The sequence below is a fragment of the Nicotiana tomentosiformis genome, chromosome 5 (assembly GCF_000390325.3).
Source record: "Nicotiana tomentosiformis chromosome 5, ASM39032v3, whole genome shotgun sequence".
NCBI classification, from domain to species: domain Eukaryota; kingdom Viridiplantae; phylum Streptophyta; class Magnoliopsida; order Solanales; family Solanaceae; genus Nicotiana; species Nicotiana tomentosiformis.
This window is the reverse complement of record NC_090816.1, coordinates 68,786,175-68,803,192: the sequence shown is the minus strand read 5'-3', so window position 1 is coordinate 68,803,192 and position 17,018 is coordinate 68,786,175. Positions and strand designations below refer to the sequence as shown.

Here is a 17,018-nt window from a genome sequence, read left to right as displayed (position 1 = left end):
AGTGTTCTTAGCGAAGAAGAAGAAGAAGAGATGTAGAAGGAGATGAAGGGGTAAATATGTTATTTAGCACACAAGGAAAAGAGGCGGAATTCATTTATTAAATTACGGGGACATTCAAGCTAGCCACCCAATTTCTTTGTTGTTGTTGCATAATTTCACAAAGAAAAAATCAGGATATTGTAAATCCTGTAATACTCATTGTTTGGCGAAGAGACAAACACCCCGCGGTGAACAATGCATATATAAATGTCTCAACTACATTACAAGCATCCTCATCAGTCACCACGTTCAACCATTAACATACACATGCACAATTAAGTAGAAGGGCAGTATAACAATTGATATCCTAAGAAAAGTTTATTGTTGATGTTTGCTTATATGTTTGCTCTTTGATGCAATAATTTGCAAACTGTTGTTTAAGTGCGGTATTTGTGTATTTTAAAATGACATATCACAGCTACATCATGTAATAAATTTGAATAGTCAGAGACGTTGGTCTGGGGATAAATTTTTTAAATCTTGCAAAAATGGAACTCCCGTAGCAGCGTCCCGTTCAGTGTCAAGTTCTATTTATGTCACTCAAGTTTCCTCCCACGAAGCATAACGATTCTCGAGTCTTTTATCAGCTATAAATGTGAAAAGTCTTTTTATCAGCCATAAATGTGAAAACAAGCTCATTTCTGTTTAAAAAGCCCCGCCTAGTTTTTACTTGTTGTTTATGGCACTACTTATTCCATTTTATGAACTTGATATATCTTAAAAGATTTATCTATAAGCTACACAACTGAATAAATGTATGTAACACATGAAAAAGAAACATATGTACATTTTAAGAAAACACATCAGCAGTTCATAGGGTTAGACATCTCAAAATGCACGTCAAAATAAGACCAGAAATTAGCATTCGAGACAAAAATAGAATCGAGTTCAAGACAGTGGCATTGACATCGTTTCAAACAGAAAAACTATAAGAAGAATTTCTACATATGACTACCCCTTGTTGGCCGGCAGACATGGTTCCTTTTGCGAGCATGCTCTTGGTTATGGTGTTGTGTGCGACAAGCATATCCATACCAGCAGTCTTCTCTTTGTGCTACCTCTGAAGGTAAAAGCTGAGAGGAGAAAAGAAACAAGTTACTAGAGCATTAAAAATCTAGAGCTTGAGAAACGAATGACGAGTCAAATCCTACACTAAAGAAGCCAGAGCTAAGATTGAAATGGCGCAATTGGTTTGACAGAAAAATGCGCCATTAGTTATCGCTGAAGTGCGATGTTAGATAAAAACTTCTTTCGTATTTTGCTCAGCTTCTAATAAAAAACTCTGTTTTCCTCTTAAGTAACTCTACAAGTAAAAGATGAAATAACGGATGAATCAACAATGATCAGTGGAAACTTACATGTGCTGTCATTGTAACTCTAAACCAGTACAATAGGAATGAGACTAACTTGTCATAGCACTCACTGTACATAAAAAAAATATTAAAAATAAAAAAGACAATCAGCGGGAAGAAATTGCTTCACTAAATGAAATCTCAATAATCTCATCGAATAACAGACATTTTCCCTAACTTCAAGGCAAAGTAGCCACAAAGTCAAATTGGAAACCATCAGGTGCCAAATGACACGATTTCCAGAAATATAAAAATCGCAATAACCCAAGATGAGAACTTTGTTAAATTATTCAATATATCCAAAAACATGTACTCACCTACAAGTATATGTCCGGGAAGTTATCATCTCAGCATGATTCAAAGGCATCCTTGTGCGATCTGAAGGAAACAGAAGCACACATTATATAGCAGGACAATTCAATTTAAGGACGATAGTCGAAGAAAGTTATAAAGTCCTTTTTTCTTTCATAATTCAATAACTTCGTTCTAAGCTCATGCTGGTTTCTAATGAGGACCATCTTCAAAGATATGATATATAGCAACCGATAGTCATTTTTGGACTGATATAGTTTTTTCACCTGCACTATTTCTTTCAATCATGTCAATAACGGACTTGATCCACCACCTATCCGACTGTTCAATATTCAAGTTGCCGATTATTTAAATGGAATAGGACAAGCATTAGGTCACCTATGACTAATAAGATATAGAAACTTAGAAACTAAGTGGAAATGCTACAAGTTGAATTCTAGCTTCAAGATATTTATAAAGTGTTAAAAAGGACCAAGTCAAAAGTTAAATAATGGGAAGTGACAATGTTTCTTAGAATGGACAAAGCAAGTGCAATTCCAATATGTAATGTCCTTTGGAGTATTAAAGTGGACGAAGAGGAAGCAAGGACTAAGATGAATAGGAGCTCTAACTACTGCGCCAATCAGGTTAAATCCTACTTTTAAGTAGGTAAACACACTGGAAAACAATCTTTATAGTACTTGCTTCCATGAAGATAGTAAAATTCTCCAGACTGCCAATTTCTCAAAGTGTTTTTAACTCCTAGAGCTTCTGGACTAGAGGCAGTAACTTTTTGTAGAGAGAGAGAGAGAGAGAGAGAGGAATATACAATAATGAATACCATAAAAGACAGGAAGAAAAAGAAACTGATTCTCAAATTTCCAATGGTCAGATTACCTATCTCCCGCTTATCAAGCTTCAAAATCCAATCAGCTACCACATCCTGCAACGACCTTGTCATCTCTCTAATGCATCTTTCAGTAATCTATTAGAGGATCACACCTAGAGTTAGGAGACCTAGTACTCCAACTAAAGCATTGAGACTAATAACAATCTATCCAAAGAAACATAAAGAAAACAAAGAAGCCATACATTTTGTTCATAATGATTCTTCTCATGTGCCAAGGAGGGTATTCTAGTAATTGTACGTTCAGCAATCTGCAGAAACATGTGCATCAATTTGACATATTCTATAAAAATCAAGAGTGCAAATGTAAATGCTATAAGTAACAAAACAAAAGTATTACCATCATCAAGGAGAAAAACAAAAAGGAAAAGGGAGAGCAATCAAATGAAGAAACAAGGAGAAGAAATATCAAATTATAGATCATGTCCTCAAGTTAACTTGTACAACGAGGACCACCTTACCAACTCGGAGTTCTCCCTTTTTATGATTTTGGTGTCAAGGCCAACTTACCTCAACTATTCCACCAACTTAAAACTCTTTTAGTCACAGATGCCAGTCGTGGAGATAACATCAACCAAAACAAGAGGGGAAAAAAGAGAGGATAAGGAGGGACGTGGTCATTTGAGTTTGCATGATTAAATTGAAAAAGCAGAAGAGAACGAGAGGTGACAAATCCATCAGAAAAGAGTTTCAGGATTATCTCCACTCAAAAGTGGGTGGAGAAAGAGGGTTATCACACTAAAGAAATTACAAGGATAAGAAATAATCACTGGGCTTTGCACCTATTCAGGTTGGCAATTCTTCGTAACTGTTAAAAATCAGTGAAATTTCATCCCTCAACCATTAGGTGCTTTGAATGTACAACAAATTTTATTTTTTTAGTAAACCCAAACTCCCACAACAATACAGGTGCCAGAGTAAGAACGCATCAAAGTCCTCTTATAGGCCATCAAAATAAATTTCTAAAAATTCATCCAACTACGTAACATACCAAGTTCAGTTGGATGATGATGCTCTAAACATTAAAGTTTTCTAACCAGTATAACCAAAACATAGTTCGCAATCAGAAAAGTACACCGGATTTAAGTAATTACAGGCTTGAAAGTTTCAGGACTGCAAAGTGGATGTAAATTGCTTCCATTGACTCCCTGAGAATGCCAATAAGCAGCACAAAATGCTCGATCACATCCCAAACCTACAAAGCCAAATCGCCTTAGGTCTCACACGCTAAACACTTCAAAGAGGAACAGAAGCTTTGGCATTTCCATTTAATGTGAAACGGGCACACACACACAATCACACAAACACAGTTGAGGAAAAGATATTTCGCAACAAGAACATAAGAGCAAAGAGTTTGGAAGCATAGTTTACAGTGTTGTTGCATTCCAATGTTTAATCGAGAGGGCATCATTCCACCACATGCTTGACATTGAAGATGAACTGTGCTTTCATCGCACTGAAAACCTCCAAATTCAATGCCTGGATGTAAATTATTCAATGTTAGAAATTCAAAGTTCATAACCATTGAATTATTTTAGATCAATAGTTGGAATACAGAATTAAAAACCATAATAAATTTAAAATTACACGAGAAGAATATTAGATTATATCAAGCTTTACATGGGATATACATTTTGCCCAATAAGTCAAACAAGCACTTTTTCTGGACAAGTCAACACGCTGCACTTTGTATCAATTCCTATTGCAAATAACATCTAGATTGAGGAAAATGTAATTACCACACTGAGGGCATAAAGGCTCCCAACTATTTGCTGCATCTGATGGAGAACGTTCCCTCTTCCGGCGACTTTTTCTACTGCCGAGGACCTGCTCCTAGGGGTTAGTATGTTTACCAAGTTTAAAAGGAAGCAAGTCGTCGAGCGTTCATGATACTGACGATATAATAATATGTGATTAGCGTAATAATGACATGTTATAGACACTCTTCTAAACTTGAAATGGAAGACAAACTCCTGAAAAAGCTAGGATACTGCAGTGCAAAACAATTACAATCACTTGATCACAAAGCACCAGTGCCTGACAAGTTAGTGTAAAGATGTTTGGAAGCACAAGATCAACCATACAACTTTTGAAAAACGACTACCTAAAAGCCATACAAAGTAGAACTGTTACAAAATTTCATGACATTTTGAAGACAAGCCATAGTGATAAATTAAACTACTTAGCATACGACTTGGGAAAGAAATATCTATACAAAAAACCATACATAGTAGAACTGTAATCAAATCTAAGGAAATTCCAAAGGCATCTCATATGATAACTTAGACTACTTACAAGAGGTGATTTTATTGATGCACAGGAATCAAGCAGCACAACATCTTCACTCGAGCGTTTCAAGGAAGGATCCGCAAGCAGTATATCCTGCATAATCAGGGCATAAACTTTTAAGTACAAGTCACAATGAATTATAACATGCATCTAATGCTTCCACAAAGAAAGGCTTAGGTCTGCTAAAAGTTCTTTAAGAGAAAAGGCACAACAACATTAGAGAATTAAAACTTGAATTGGGGATGATTTATTTAAAAAGATTGATAAAACTAATCACCAACTTGAATAAATTAACTTAAAAAGGAAATTTTTCCAACTAGAAATAAGGGCAAAAGTGAATTAGTTTCACGTCTTACTTCCTCAATGTTATGGAAAAAATGGTTTCTTCCAACAAACTGTACAACTGCTCTGCACTGGGGACATAAAACACTTGAACGCCTCTCTTGAGACCTCCTTAGCCACTCTGAAAAGCATCCATTACTGGAAGAATGAAGAACATAAGTGATAGCACATCTAGTCAAGGATCAAAATTCAAAATGGTTTTTCGAACAGCTAAAAGATCGAACCCACTAACCAGAAATTGTGAAGGCAAGGTGCAGCTGTGACAACGTCATGCCAGATATTTAAGCAGATACAGCATTTTGCATACTCAACATCGAGAGAAATCTAGCAGAACAATAGGCCATGTCAGTAAGCATAAACGGATAATCATGAATAGAAACAGGTTTGCTGAGAGTTTAATTATTCACCTGCATATATCTGCGAGATTCCTCAGTGGGCATCATTTCGAGTCGGTATTTCACAAAACCTAACAGCATTGAAGCGTAATACTATAAGCCACACATTAACACCCATAAAATATGTCAATTCTAATAAAATTCTGAGTTGAAACTTGGGTTGAGATTACATTTCTTAAAATGATGAGAGTCAATATCTTCTTCATCAAACCCTTCTTATCCTAATAATCTATAGCTTGTAAGTTAATACAAACATCAAATATGACCAGCGAAGCGAAACATCTTTCAAATCTCAATACAATTGAGGAACATAAAGGGCGCACACGTGCATGAAATGCTCTACGGCTAGAGTTGGGGTAGGAGGAGTATGGGCATGCTTTTCTTTTTCTTTTTTCTTTATTCTTTTTTCTTTTTTCTTTTTTATTTTCTTCTTTTTTTATTTTTAATTGTTTAAAGAGGATGGGCATATATTGTACATAGCCTTCCCTTTATTTCTGGGAAAAAAAAAAAGAGGCTACTTCCACGCTTCAAAACCATGACCTATAGGTCACCAAAGTAGCAACTCTACCATTGCGCTAAGACTCCACTTGAAGAGGAACACCAAATTCAATATTAGCTAACAATAATTGTATCTAAGCTGTTAGTACAACACTAACATATAACATGAGATTAGCAGCTTTAGGCTTCAAACTGCTCATGGTGGAGCAGCATACGGTTAAAGATTTTCATTTCCTTTTATCACCCGGAAAACACACCAAAGAGAGTACTACTGCAGGTAATAAAACAGAAAAAATAGACACCAAAGCAGATAACGAAAATTGTATAAGACTAAAATTACAAAAGAGAATCTGATAACAAATAACACCCACCTTCATCACTGGGGCCCAGAGAAATTTCACTGCCACACTTAATTACAGCAACATGCTCATCCTGAACCACCGTCTCATCAACAACAATTGCTTTTGAACTATATTGGAGAAGTTGTAGATAGTCAACAGAGATACAACTTTGGATGAGACAAAAAGCAAAATCAAGTTGCATAGAAAAAGCACCACCCCTGAAGCAACTGACTACATTGACAACTATTGAAGAGAATTATTTATTTTTAATCTGCTAGAGAAAAGCAGCAGTCCACAAAGTAACAAATAACAGATACAATAAAAACAAACAAAAAAAATTCCTGATAAATCAGTAATATCGTTCATTGACCACCAAGCTGGAGTGAAGAATATGTTCCAAGCGAGTGACTTAACCACATTTGGCTACATGTTATCCCAATCATGACTTTCTCTTTAAATCAAAAGTTTATGGCAATAAAAAATCTCTTTGTGCGACTTGTATTCCAGTCACTACTATGACAGAGTTTCCTATCTCTTTCATTGCAACTTAGCTAGAAACTACAAAGAAGCATAGTTCTCCATTATGACTTTTTAGTTTTTACTCCTTGCTGCCTCCAGAATCCCAGATCGTGATAGTTTCTTCTACTCCTTCCATTACAAAAAGATTGGCACTATTTCCTTATCAGTCCGTTTCAAAAAGATTGGCATCTTCCAAGATTTCCTTAATATGAAGCATTTATAGCCACACAAATGTTATGGCAAGTTTAACACCACAAGTTTCAATAGTATTACAGCCACACAAATGTTATAGCTTATTTAAGACTACATATCTTAAAAGTCTTCCCTTCTTTATTAAAGTTTGTGCCAAGTCAAACTAGTATAATCTTTTTGAAACAGAGGGAGTACTGTCTTTGGTGCTACCCGATCAATATATCAATCAGTGAACACACAAATATTCCATAGCTATGTAATAGTTTGCAATGTAACATGGTCAGTAAGTATCTTCTCTACTTCCTTTATACAAACAATATCAACTCATTACAATTTAACTTCTCTCCTTGAGTTGTGCTCCATCAATATTGCATCCCTCATAGTACATCAAGTGAAAGAACAACCTTCTTTTGAATTTTGATGCGCCACAGTATCTTTCGCGCCTCCCTCCAATCCCCATATCCAAATAATTCCTGGTAAATATGTGCACTGTCATATTCTACCCAGTGCACTTCACAGTAGGCTAGTCGATCAGATAGATGATTAATGATCTTTGCCCCTTATTACTAAAGGTAGTTGAACCAACAACTCCAGGCCATGTGATCAAGTATTTCTATTCAAACTCTGTAGGTTATGTAGATTTTGAGAAGAAGAAAAGGCTTCTTGTATTTCTGTATGTTTCTTACATCCCTAAACAAAGGTATTTATACACTGGGTCCTATGACTATTTCAGGAAGGGAAATAAATTACAATCAATCAGACTAAAATCAAATCTCAATCAGAATCAATTCTTTCCTAATAATTAAGCCAATCAACATAATCAAATCTTTCCTAATAATAAAGGCAATCAACACTCCCCCTCAAGTTGGTGCAAAGATATCGCACATGCCCAACTTGCAAACCAGTATATGAAAAGTCTGTTTGTTTAGACCCTTGGTAAACACATCAGCTAGCTGCTTTTCTGATGACACATGAATCAAGCCCAAGACACCACTCGTAACGTTTTCTTTGATGTAGTGTCGATCATTTTCAACACGCTTTATTTGGTCATGCTGAACTAGATTATGAACTATGTTGATGGCGGGCCTTGTTGTCACAATATAAGAAAAGTTTCCGCTTTTCAGTGAGTCTCAATTCCTCTAGTAATTTTAGTAAGCAAAGAAATTCACAGACACCCTGGGCCATAGCTCTATATTCTGCTTTCGCACTTGATCTAGCAACTACACTTTGCTTCTTGCTTCTCCAAGTAACCAAATTCCCTCCTACGAGTGTACCGTAACCGGATGTAGATCTTGTATCATCTAAAGATCCAGCCCAATCCGCATCTGTGTAGGCTTCTACTTGAAGGTGACCATGTTTGGAGAAAAGTATACCTTTGCCTGGAGCAGACTTCAGATACCGCAAAATGTGAAAAAACGGCTTGCATATGAGGATCTCAGGGATCATGCATGAACTGACTCACCAAGCTGACTGAATAGGCTATGTCAGATCTAGTATGAGAGAGATAAATGAGTCTTCCGACCAACCTCTGATACCTCTCCTTATCAACTAGCTCTCCAACTCCTGTTTGTAACTTGTGATTACTTTCAATGGGCTATTCCGCTGGTTTGCAGCTTTTCATACCAATTTCTTTCAAAAGATCTTTAAATATACTTTCTTTGAGAAATAAAGATTCCTCTTTTTGATCTAGCAACCTCAATTCCCAGGAAGTACTACAATTTTCCTAGATCCTTGATCTTAAATCCCTGTGCCAATAGCTTCTTCAATCGGGTCATCTCCTCTTTGTCATCTCCTGTCATTACTATGTCATCAACATAAACTATGAGAAGAGCGAGTTTACCCTTTTGATGTCTTATGAAGAGAGCATGATCAGCATCACTTTGTTAGTAGCCGAAGGTTATCATTGCTTTGCAGAATCTGTCAAAACCAAGCTCTAGGGGATTGCTTCAGTCCGTACAGGGCTTTCCTCAGTCTGCACACCTTTCCTTGACTTTGTTCATTATCAAATCCAGGAGGAATCCCCATACAAACCTCTTCTTCTAAGTCTCCATGAAGAAATGCATTCTTCACATCAAATTATTGTAAGCCCCAATCAAGATTAGCTGCACAAGATAAAAGAATCCTGATAGTATTCATTTTTGCAACAGGGGCAAATGTCTATTGATAATCCACTCCATAAGTCTAAGTGAATTCCTTAGCCACCAATCTTGCTTTGAATCTTTCAATCGAGCCATCAGCTTTGTGCTTCATAGTGAAGACCCATTTGCAGTCAACCAACTTTGTCTGTTGGTGAAGTGATAAGTTCCCAAGTCTCATTTTTTGACAAGGCCTTCATTTCTTCAATCATAGCTTGCTTCCATTTAGGATCTGCAAAAGTTTCCTACCAATTCTAGGGAATAGACACAAAAGAAATAGACAAGGCAAAGGCTCTATAGAAGGGAGACAAAGAATTATAGGAGACAAAATTAGATAAAGGGTGCTTGGTGGTGCAACATCTGACTCCTTTTCTGTAAGCAATAGGCACATCTAACTTATTAGAAAATATAGATAATTCACCAGTTAAAAGAAGGTTCAGCTTCGGTAGATTGCATGATGGCTTCTTCTGCTCTATTTCTGCTTGAGTAAGTTTTCAAATCAGGCTCTAATTCTCCTTGAGTAAGTTTTCAAATCAGGCCTATCCAAACACCCAGTAGTCTCCCCTTGAATTCTTTCTCCAATTTCACTTTCCCAATGACAATATCATCAAGAGGTCCAGTAATGAAATTAGGTAGAATCATCTCTTGCTCCTTACTACTCTCCCCCAGAAGAGGTAATGAGGTAATACTGAAATAGGGCTCAAATTCTCGAAAGGTAACATCCATGTTAACAAAATATCTCCTTGAGGGAGGATGTAACATTTGTAACATTTCTGTGTCGGAGAATACCTGATAAAAACACAATTAATAGCTCTAGGATAAAGTTTCCCAGAATTTCTAGTGTGGACAAAGCAAACACACCCAAACACCTTTGGAGGAACAGTATATTCATTCTTACCCTTTAAAGCTTCCAGGGGGCTTCGAAAATTGAGGGTTTTAAGTGGTATTCTGTTGATAAGATAGGCAGCCACTAGAAGCATCTCCCCAGTAAGGTTTTGGTAGATGCTTGGTGAACATAAAAGATCTTGCTACTTCTAACAAATGCCTATTTTTTCTTTCAGCGACCCCGTTTTGTGCACTAGTGTAAGGACAACTAATCTGATGGACTATCCCATTAGACTCCAAATAAGCACCAAATTTTTTATCCATGTATTCGCTGCCATTGTCAGCTCTCAAAATTTTTATTTTGGCATCAAACTGAGTACAAATCATCTTATGAAATGACTGAAAACAAGAGAAAACTTCATTTTTGGCTTTTAACAAATATACCCAAGTTATCCTAGTGCAGCAATCAATGAAAGTAACAAACCATCGACTACCAGACAAAGAAACAGTTTGGGTAGGACCCCATACATCAGAATGAATAGTCATAAACGGAGTTATGCTTCTGTTATCACTCACAGGATAAGAGTTTCTAGTATGCTTGGCATATTCACACGCATCACAGAATAAAGTTCAAATTGAGTCCTTGAAAACAAATCGGGATATAACTTCTTCAAAACAAAGAATGATAGGTGTCCTAACCGTCTGTGCCACTATATTATTTCTTGGTTGACATCCTTACTTTCCCCAAAAAAGGCTTGACCAGAGTTTTGAATTCCATATAATATATACAAGTCATCACGCAATCTACCACTGCCAATCCTTTTCCCTGTTTGAACATCCTTAAAAATACAATGATCAGGGAAGAACTCGACTTTATAGTTCAGAGCTTTGGTGATGGCACTAACAAATAAAAGATTGACAGGGAACTCAGGGACATAGAGCACGGATGATAGTTTAAAATTAAGAGTACAAACGACAGAACCTGTTCCAGAGATAGGTATTAAAGAACCATTGGCTATTTTAACATTATCTCCGTTGGGACACGGAGAATAGTTTTGAATGTTTTTAGAAAAGTCTATCATGTGTCTATTTGCACCAGAATCAACAATCCAAAAATTAAGGTGAGCAGCAAAGGCAGTACCTGATTGCACATAATTGGATGTGGCAACATTAGTGGAGTCAAGTTTGGCTAGGAGGCGACGGAGAAGCTGAATTTCATCCGAAGACAAGATTTCTCTAGAAATCCTCTCCTTAAATGTCTCCATATTTTCTGCTCAACCAGAAAGAAATTAAAATTGCTCAAAAATAGTCTGCCTCACAGGAAACCAAATCTATCTCGACGGAACCTTAACTCCGGTGTGCGGAAAAATCAAAGCGACCCCAACAGAAAAGAAAATTCCAACCAAAAACTGACCGTAAGGAATTTGTGTTGTGGAAAGCCACCAAGAGAGAAAACTCGACGTCTTTGATAAAAACGGAACCCTAGCGCTGCGAGGGAGATAACTCACCTCAAAAAGGCAGCAATGGCTCTGATACCATGTAGATTTTGAGAAGAAGAAAAGGCTTCTTGTATTTCTATATGTTTCTTACATCCCTAAGCAAAGGTAAATATACACTAGGTCCTATGACTATTTTAGGAAGGGAAATAAATTACAATCAATTTACAATCAATCAAAATAAAATCAAAGTTCAATCAGAATCAATTCTTTCCTAATAATTAAGCTAATCAACAGAATCAAATCTTTCCTAATAATAAAGGCAATCAATAGGTTACCATGCATAACTATTGAAATATTCAAAATACTCACTTAACCTAAGAAATTGGAATGTCCACATTCAGGAACTGGCACAGTAATTGCATTAGAAGAGAGATTGCAGATCTGGTTAAGTGAAATATTACAATAGGTTCAATCTCTCCCCATGAGAAAATGCAACACAAGAATATTTGATTCTATGAGCATCAGTCCCAGAAACTTCAACTGATAAACTTAGCAAGCATGCTTCAAGAAGTTACTTTAGCAAATTATTAATCTCCTGAGAGAGAACTCAAGGATTTTCTAGGCTAAATCCTAAGAACATGTCTGTATGCATGGTCACACCGAAGGAAACCCAAAAACCAGCATTTGCCTTCTTGCTGATACCAAATATACCAAATGACCAATGAGAGTTCAATGACATACATTTCAAGTACATACACGAAAGCTTTTCTTTTCTCATTTTTCATTCAGGGCAGGAAATAGTGTGCATATAGCGGCACTTTTCTAGTATTTTTACCTAACTTGCTCGGACACGGATGCGGATCTAGAGGTCGGATCCTTCGAGATGTGACTTCTAGGATTCGGGGATACGGATCCTAGTACAGATACGGACACAGGGATCCGGCTAAAATAATTCAAAAAATTAAAAATATATCTAAATTATGAGAAATTTCGTGGAATACTTATGTATAGCTTGTAAAGTGTGGATTTCTTTTTTATTCTCAAGTTGTAGATAAGAAAAAGGATTGATTTCCTAGATAAGGTATGTTATTATCTTCAAATTTACCCTAATTTTGGTTCTGATTTCGGGAAGCAAATTGTATCACGTCTCGAATTTTTTCATCCGTCGTGATCAAAGTACCCAAAATTATTTGACCAGATCCGGTACGGATCCCATATCCACACCAATACTAGTGTTGTGTCGACACGGGCGCGGCACCTAAACTACCGTGTCGGAGAAACTTAGTTTTTCACTATAAAATTCGATTTGGGCGGGAGAATGCAAAACAATCTAAAACCCAATATCTCAGTGGAAATAATGGTTTAGCTTCTCTATTTATTAGATAAATCATCAACACATTATCCTAAAGCAACTACAGTCACAGCTAGTTGTGGCAATTTCAACCCACATTTGCTCAATCCGCCCAACCCGCCCGCAATAAACTCATATTCAACCCGCCCATTTTAAATATGGGTAAATATGGTTAACCCATATTCAACCCGCAATAAAATGGGCAAAAACGGGTTTAATGCGGGTTGAATACGGGTCGAATGCGGTTTTAAATTTGTTTTGATTTCCGGATTCCTGCATGAGGCCTAAAGCTATTACCCACAACTATTCTTTCTCAGAGATTTGCTTTGAGTAGAGTCTAACTCATTTGTTTTGCCACTTGTTATTACACTATTGGCATGCAATCAAGTAATGAGCTCAAGATTATTTGATATTCCTTCACCCAAATATAGATAAACTGGTTCATGTTTTCGACCTTCAAATTGTCTAAATTTACATTTAATTTGACATTGATTATTTCGTTTTGTTTTGTGATAGAAATTTGATAAGTTAAGCTATCCCAAGAAACTGCCGCAGATTTCTTTTTTGGTGAAAAAGTTATAGAAAAAAAAACTTTTCTTGACGTTCTATGTAGTACTAACAGTACTAATTAAGTGAAGTATTTTTTACTTTCTTATAAAAAATTAAAAATTAAAGAAAAAACTAAGTTAAGTATTTTCCTGAAACGGAATTCTAGAGAAAAGTAGTTAAACCATTTACCCATGGAAATATTGCAAAAAATGGCACCATTCTTTGCCAAGAATTACGAAATTCTCAATAGTAAATTATTACAAATTTACTAATTAATGAAATAGATTGCTAATGCATTTTGCTAGGCTAATTTTTTAAATTATTACAGGGTTTAAAGTTTTCCATGCGAACAATAAAATTCTTGGGCTTAAATAAGATGTTTAAAAGAACCTTTTTGTAGCCATTATAATGAAGTTCTATTTGAAAAGTTCAAGCACTAATAGAAGGGGCTTAATTAGCACATTTCTGAGATAATGAGGAATTGAAACACAATTTGAAATACAGATAATGAGAAATTGAAACACAATTTGATCTTCTTCTGAGAACTTGTAAACAATAATAGAGTAGAGAGTTATAGTAGAGTCAAAATAAAATGGTTTCAGACAAAGTACAAAAATGGGTCAAACCCACTTTTTATCTAGCCCATATTTTACCCAACCCACATTTTACCCGTATAAAAATGGACGGGTTGGGTTGCAACCCGTTTTATTCTACCCATTTTCAACCCACCCAAATTCAACCCAACCCGCCCATTTGCCTAGTCACAGCATGAACAATATACACTAGCACAAAATGTAGTATTTATAGAACCAGAAATGTTTACCTCTTATTTTGCATCATGGCAGAAACTAGATCCACATTCCTTGTTATCTTACACCATTCTTGCTTTTCAGAAGAGGAATTCTTCACTTCACTACATATTACAGTCTCCTTCAGCCTCAACTCAATTTCTGAATAGTGAGAATCCACCGGTACTATAATTATAAGGATAAATGCATGTCAATAAGCAATATCTATCTCAGCTCTAATCTTCCTTGTACTTCTAAGAAGCCAAAATCATCAAACAAGGGAACAACAACAACAACAACAACCCAGTAGAAACCCACTAATGGGGTTTGGGGAGGGTAGTGTGTACGCAGACCTTACCCCTACCCCAAAGGAGTAGAGAGGCTGTTTCCGAAAGACCCTCGGCTCAAGAAAACAAAAAGACAAAACGACAAGAGGAGACAACATTAGTATCACCACAACAATCATAGAAAAAATAGGAACACCATGAAATGCAGAAGAAAGATGCAAAGCAAAAATGATAGCTAGTAAATAGGACATGCACTGAAAAGCGAAGTAGTAAAACACAACATTGTCACTAGCTACCCTAGACAAAAACCCTACGTGGCCAGTTCCACAATGGTACGAAGTAAGTCAAGACTCAACTACATCCTAACCTACAACTCTAATACTCGACCTCCACATCTTCCTATCAAGTGTCATGTCCTCGGAAATCTGGAGCCTCGCCATATCCTGTCTGATCACCTCTCCCCGATACTTCTTAGGCCGCCCTCTACCTCTTCTCGTGCCCTCCACAACCAGCCGCTCACGCCTCCGTACCGGAGCATCTGGGCTTCTCCTTTGAACATGTCCGAACCATCAAATAAGGGAACAACAAATAGAAATTCAAATAGAGTCTTTATCTCTGCAATCACAATTAAGAAACCGAAATCAAGCATCACCAAATATCAATAAGACTCCAGAAATTGAGGTACCTAATATTACTAGATTGGCTGGTAATCTAGGATGCAAAGCAGGTTCCTTATCTACTAGTACTAATTTAGATCTCCCTTTGGTTGATAAACACAAAGCTGAAGACATATAGCAGGGTGTCTTAGAAAGGTACGAGAAAAGACTAGCTAATTCGAAGAAGCATATCTACCCATCAAGCGTAGGCTAGTCTTGATTAATAGTGTTTTGAATTCACCATGTAAATTACAGGATTTTCTGTCTCCTCTATATAGATCCTATCAATGATTTTATATGTTCATGGCATTTCACCAAACTATATATGTTGGTCCGACAGACTGTTAAGCGGTCATACTCTGTCACCCCCACCACTCCACCTCTCCCTATGGCCCCATGACAGAACAAAGCCAAACCACATGGATTATATATATAAGAACAAGCATATAGCACTTCCAAAATTAAATTATACAAATGCACTAATTCTAAAAATAGGCGTTCCAGGTCAAAACCGATTTGTCTAGATAAATGCTACCTGATATGGATCAACATGCAATTTGTTAAACAAAATAAAAATGTAATAAGCAAAGGGTAGGCTACTTCAAGCACTAACGTAAACATGAAAAAGCAATATCTTTTTGTTACAATTGTGGGGATTTTCTTCATACCAAAAGAAAGTAGCCAAAAGATGACTGAAATTGCATAATTTACTTATCAACAGGTAAAAGAAAATACTTTTCTTTCCCATTTTTTTCTAAACAGAACCATCCTTGTGAATCGTAACTGAAATTAAAGTTAACCAGTTTCACGAAATAATGGAATATAACTTCAGTGTTACAATGCAAGATTGTGCATTTACCACAAGTCACAATTTTGATTACCACACCACCGAATTCCAAGAAAATACGACAAAGAAATAAACGAATAGGGCTTACTGAGTTTCGCCCAGACTTCACCGAATTCTGAAAGTTTAGCACTTGAGCTTTCTCCTTTTTCCATTGCTGTTTAATAAGCAACGAGAAAGAATCGAGTTTTTGTAGTTATATAATACTATTAGAGGAGAGAAGCTTACAGTGGAAGGAAGGCAACAACATTGGCATAAGTCAAGAAGTTATCGATGTGGACTGCAACGAAGTTGGGACTTTGGGGTCTTGCCGTACCGTTTTGTCACTTTTGCCCCATTTGAATTTACACCAAGGTCTTGCCCTCCTAATCTATCTATACTTATACTATCTATATCTATTATCTATTATATATTACTCCCTACGTTTCAAATTAGATAAGATATTTTTCATTTTAGTCTGTTTCAAAATAAATAACACATTTTAAATTTAAAAATAATTCAACTTTAAACTCTTTATTTTATCTATTTTACCCTTAATGAGAAATTTTTATAATCACACAAATGTCATGACCCCACAAAATTTTTACCCATTAATCTTTAAGACCACAAGTTTCAAATGTCTTTTTTTTTTAACTCTGTGCCGAGTCAAACTACCTCATCTAAATTGAAACGGAGGGAGTATCTATTATCATCATCTATATACTATATTAAAAGCACGAAGGCCCTTATCGAAATGTCGATCGCCTTTTTTACCCTTTAAAATATACTTTATATTGGACAAAATAGTAATTTTTTTATCTTCCTAATATTTAGAACTTCTAAATCAACTAAAATTTTATTTATTATATCTTTCCTTATTATATATATATATATATACACACATATTATACTATAACTCACCACGTTGGAAAATACTGTAAGGAAAGAATTCAGCGGCAATAATGGTAAATGAATAGTACAATTAATGAATGTTCAAGCT

At 36.1% G+C, this 17,018-nt stretch overlaps 1 protein-coding gene across 3 annotated transcripts; it reads right to left on the bottom strand.

Annotated features, from left to right (window-relative positions):
- Positions 1-799: 799 nt before the first annotated feature.
- Positions 800-16,380, bottom strand: LOC104113422 (uncharacterized). Of its 3 annotated transcripts, none has more exons than XM_033660595.2 (15): positions 16,268-16,380; positions 14,288-14,438; positions 6,485-6,582; positions 5,628-5,686; positions 5,453-5,544; positions 5,235-5,358; positions 4,885-4,971; positions 4,329-4,422; positions 3,961-4,068; positions 3,684-3,784; positions 2,775-2,840; positions 2,580-2,667; positions 1,709-1,769; positions 1,398-1,461; positions 800-1,112 (listed from the first exon to the last, which is right to left on the bottom strand). In XM_033660595.2, the coding sequence occupies exons 1-15, from the start codon at positions 16,293-16,295 to the stop codon at positions 981-983; spliced, it is 1,353 nt and encodes a 450-aa protein (XP_033516486.1). In that variant the 5' UTR covers positions 16,296-16,380; the 3' UTR covers positions 800-980. The 3 variants fall into 3 exon arrangements, with proteins under 3 accessions (XP_033516486.1, XP_009621873.1, XP_009621874.1); XM_009623578.4 differs by having other exon boundaries at positions 16,131-16,369; XM_009623579.3 differs by having other exon boundaries at positions 4,329-4,416; positions 16,131-16,369.
- Between the last annotated feature and the right edge of the window lie 638 nt (positions 16,381-17,018).

Bases quoted from the DNA above. Each gene is read 5' to 3' on its own strand.
- LOC104113422 (XM_009623578.4), bottom strand. From the start codon at position 16,194: ATGGAAAAAGGAGAAAGCTCAAGTGCTAAACTTTCAGAATTCGGTGAA. The intron at 6,583-14,287 runs GTAAACATTTCT...TCTCCAATATAG, and splicing joins GCCATGATGCAAAATAAGAG to TTCAAAAGCAATTGTTGTTG. The intron at 4,972-5,234 runs GTAAGACGTGAA...CTGATTATGCAG, and splicing joins TTTTCCATAACATTGAGGAA to GATATACTGCTTGCGGATCC.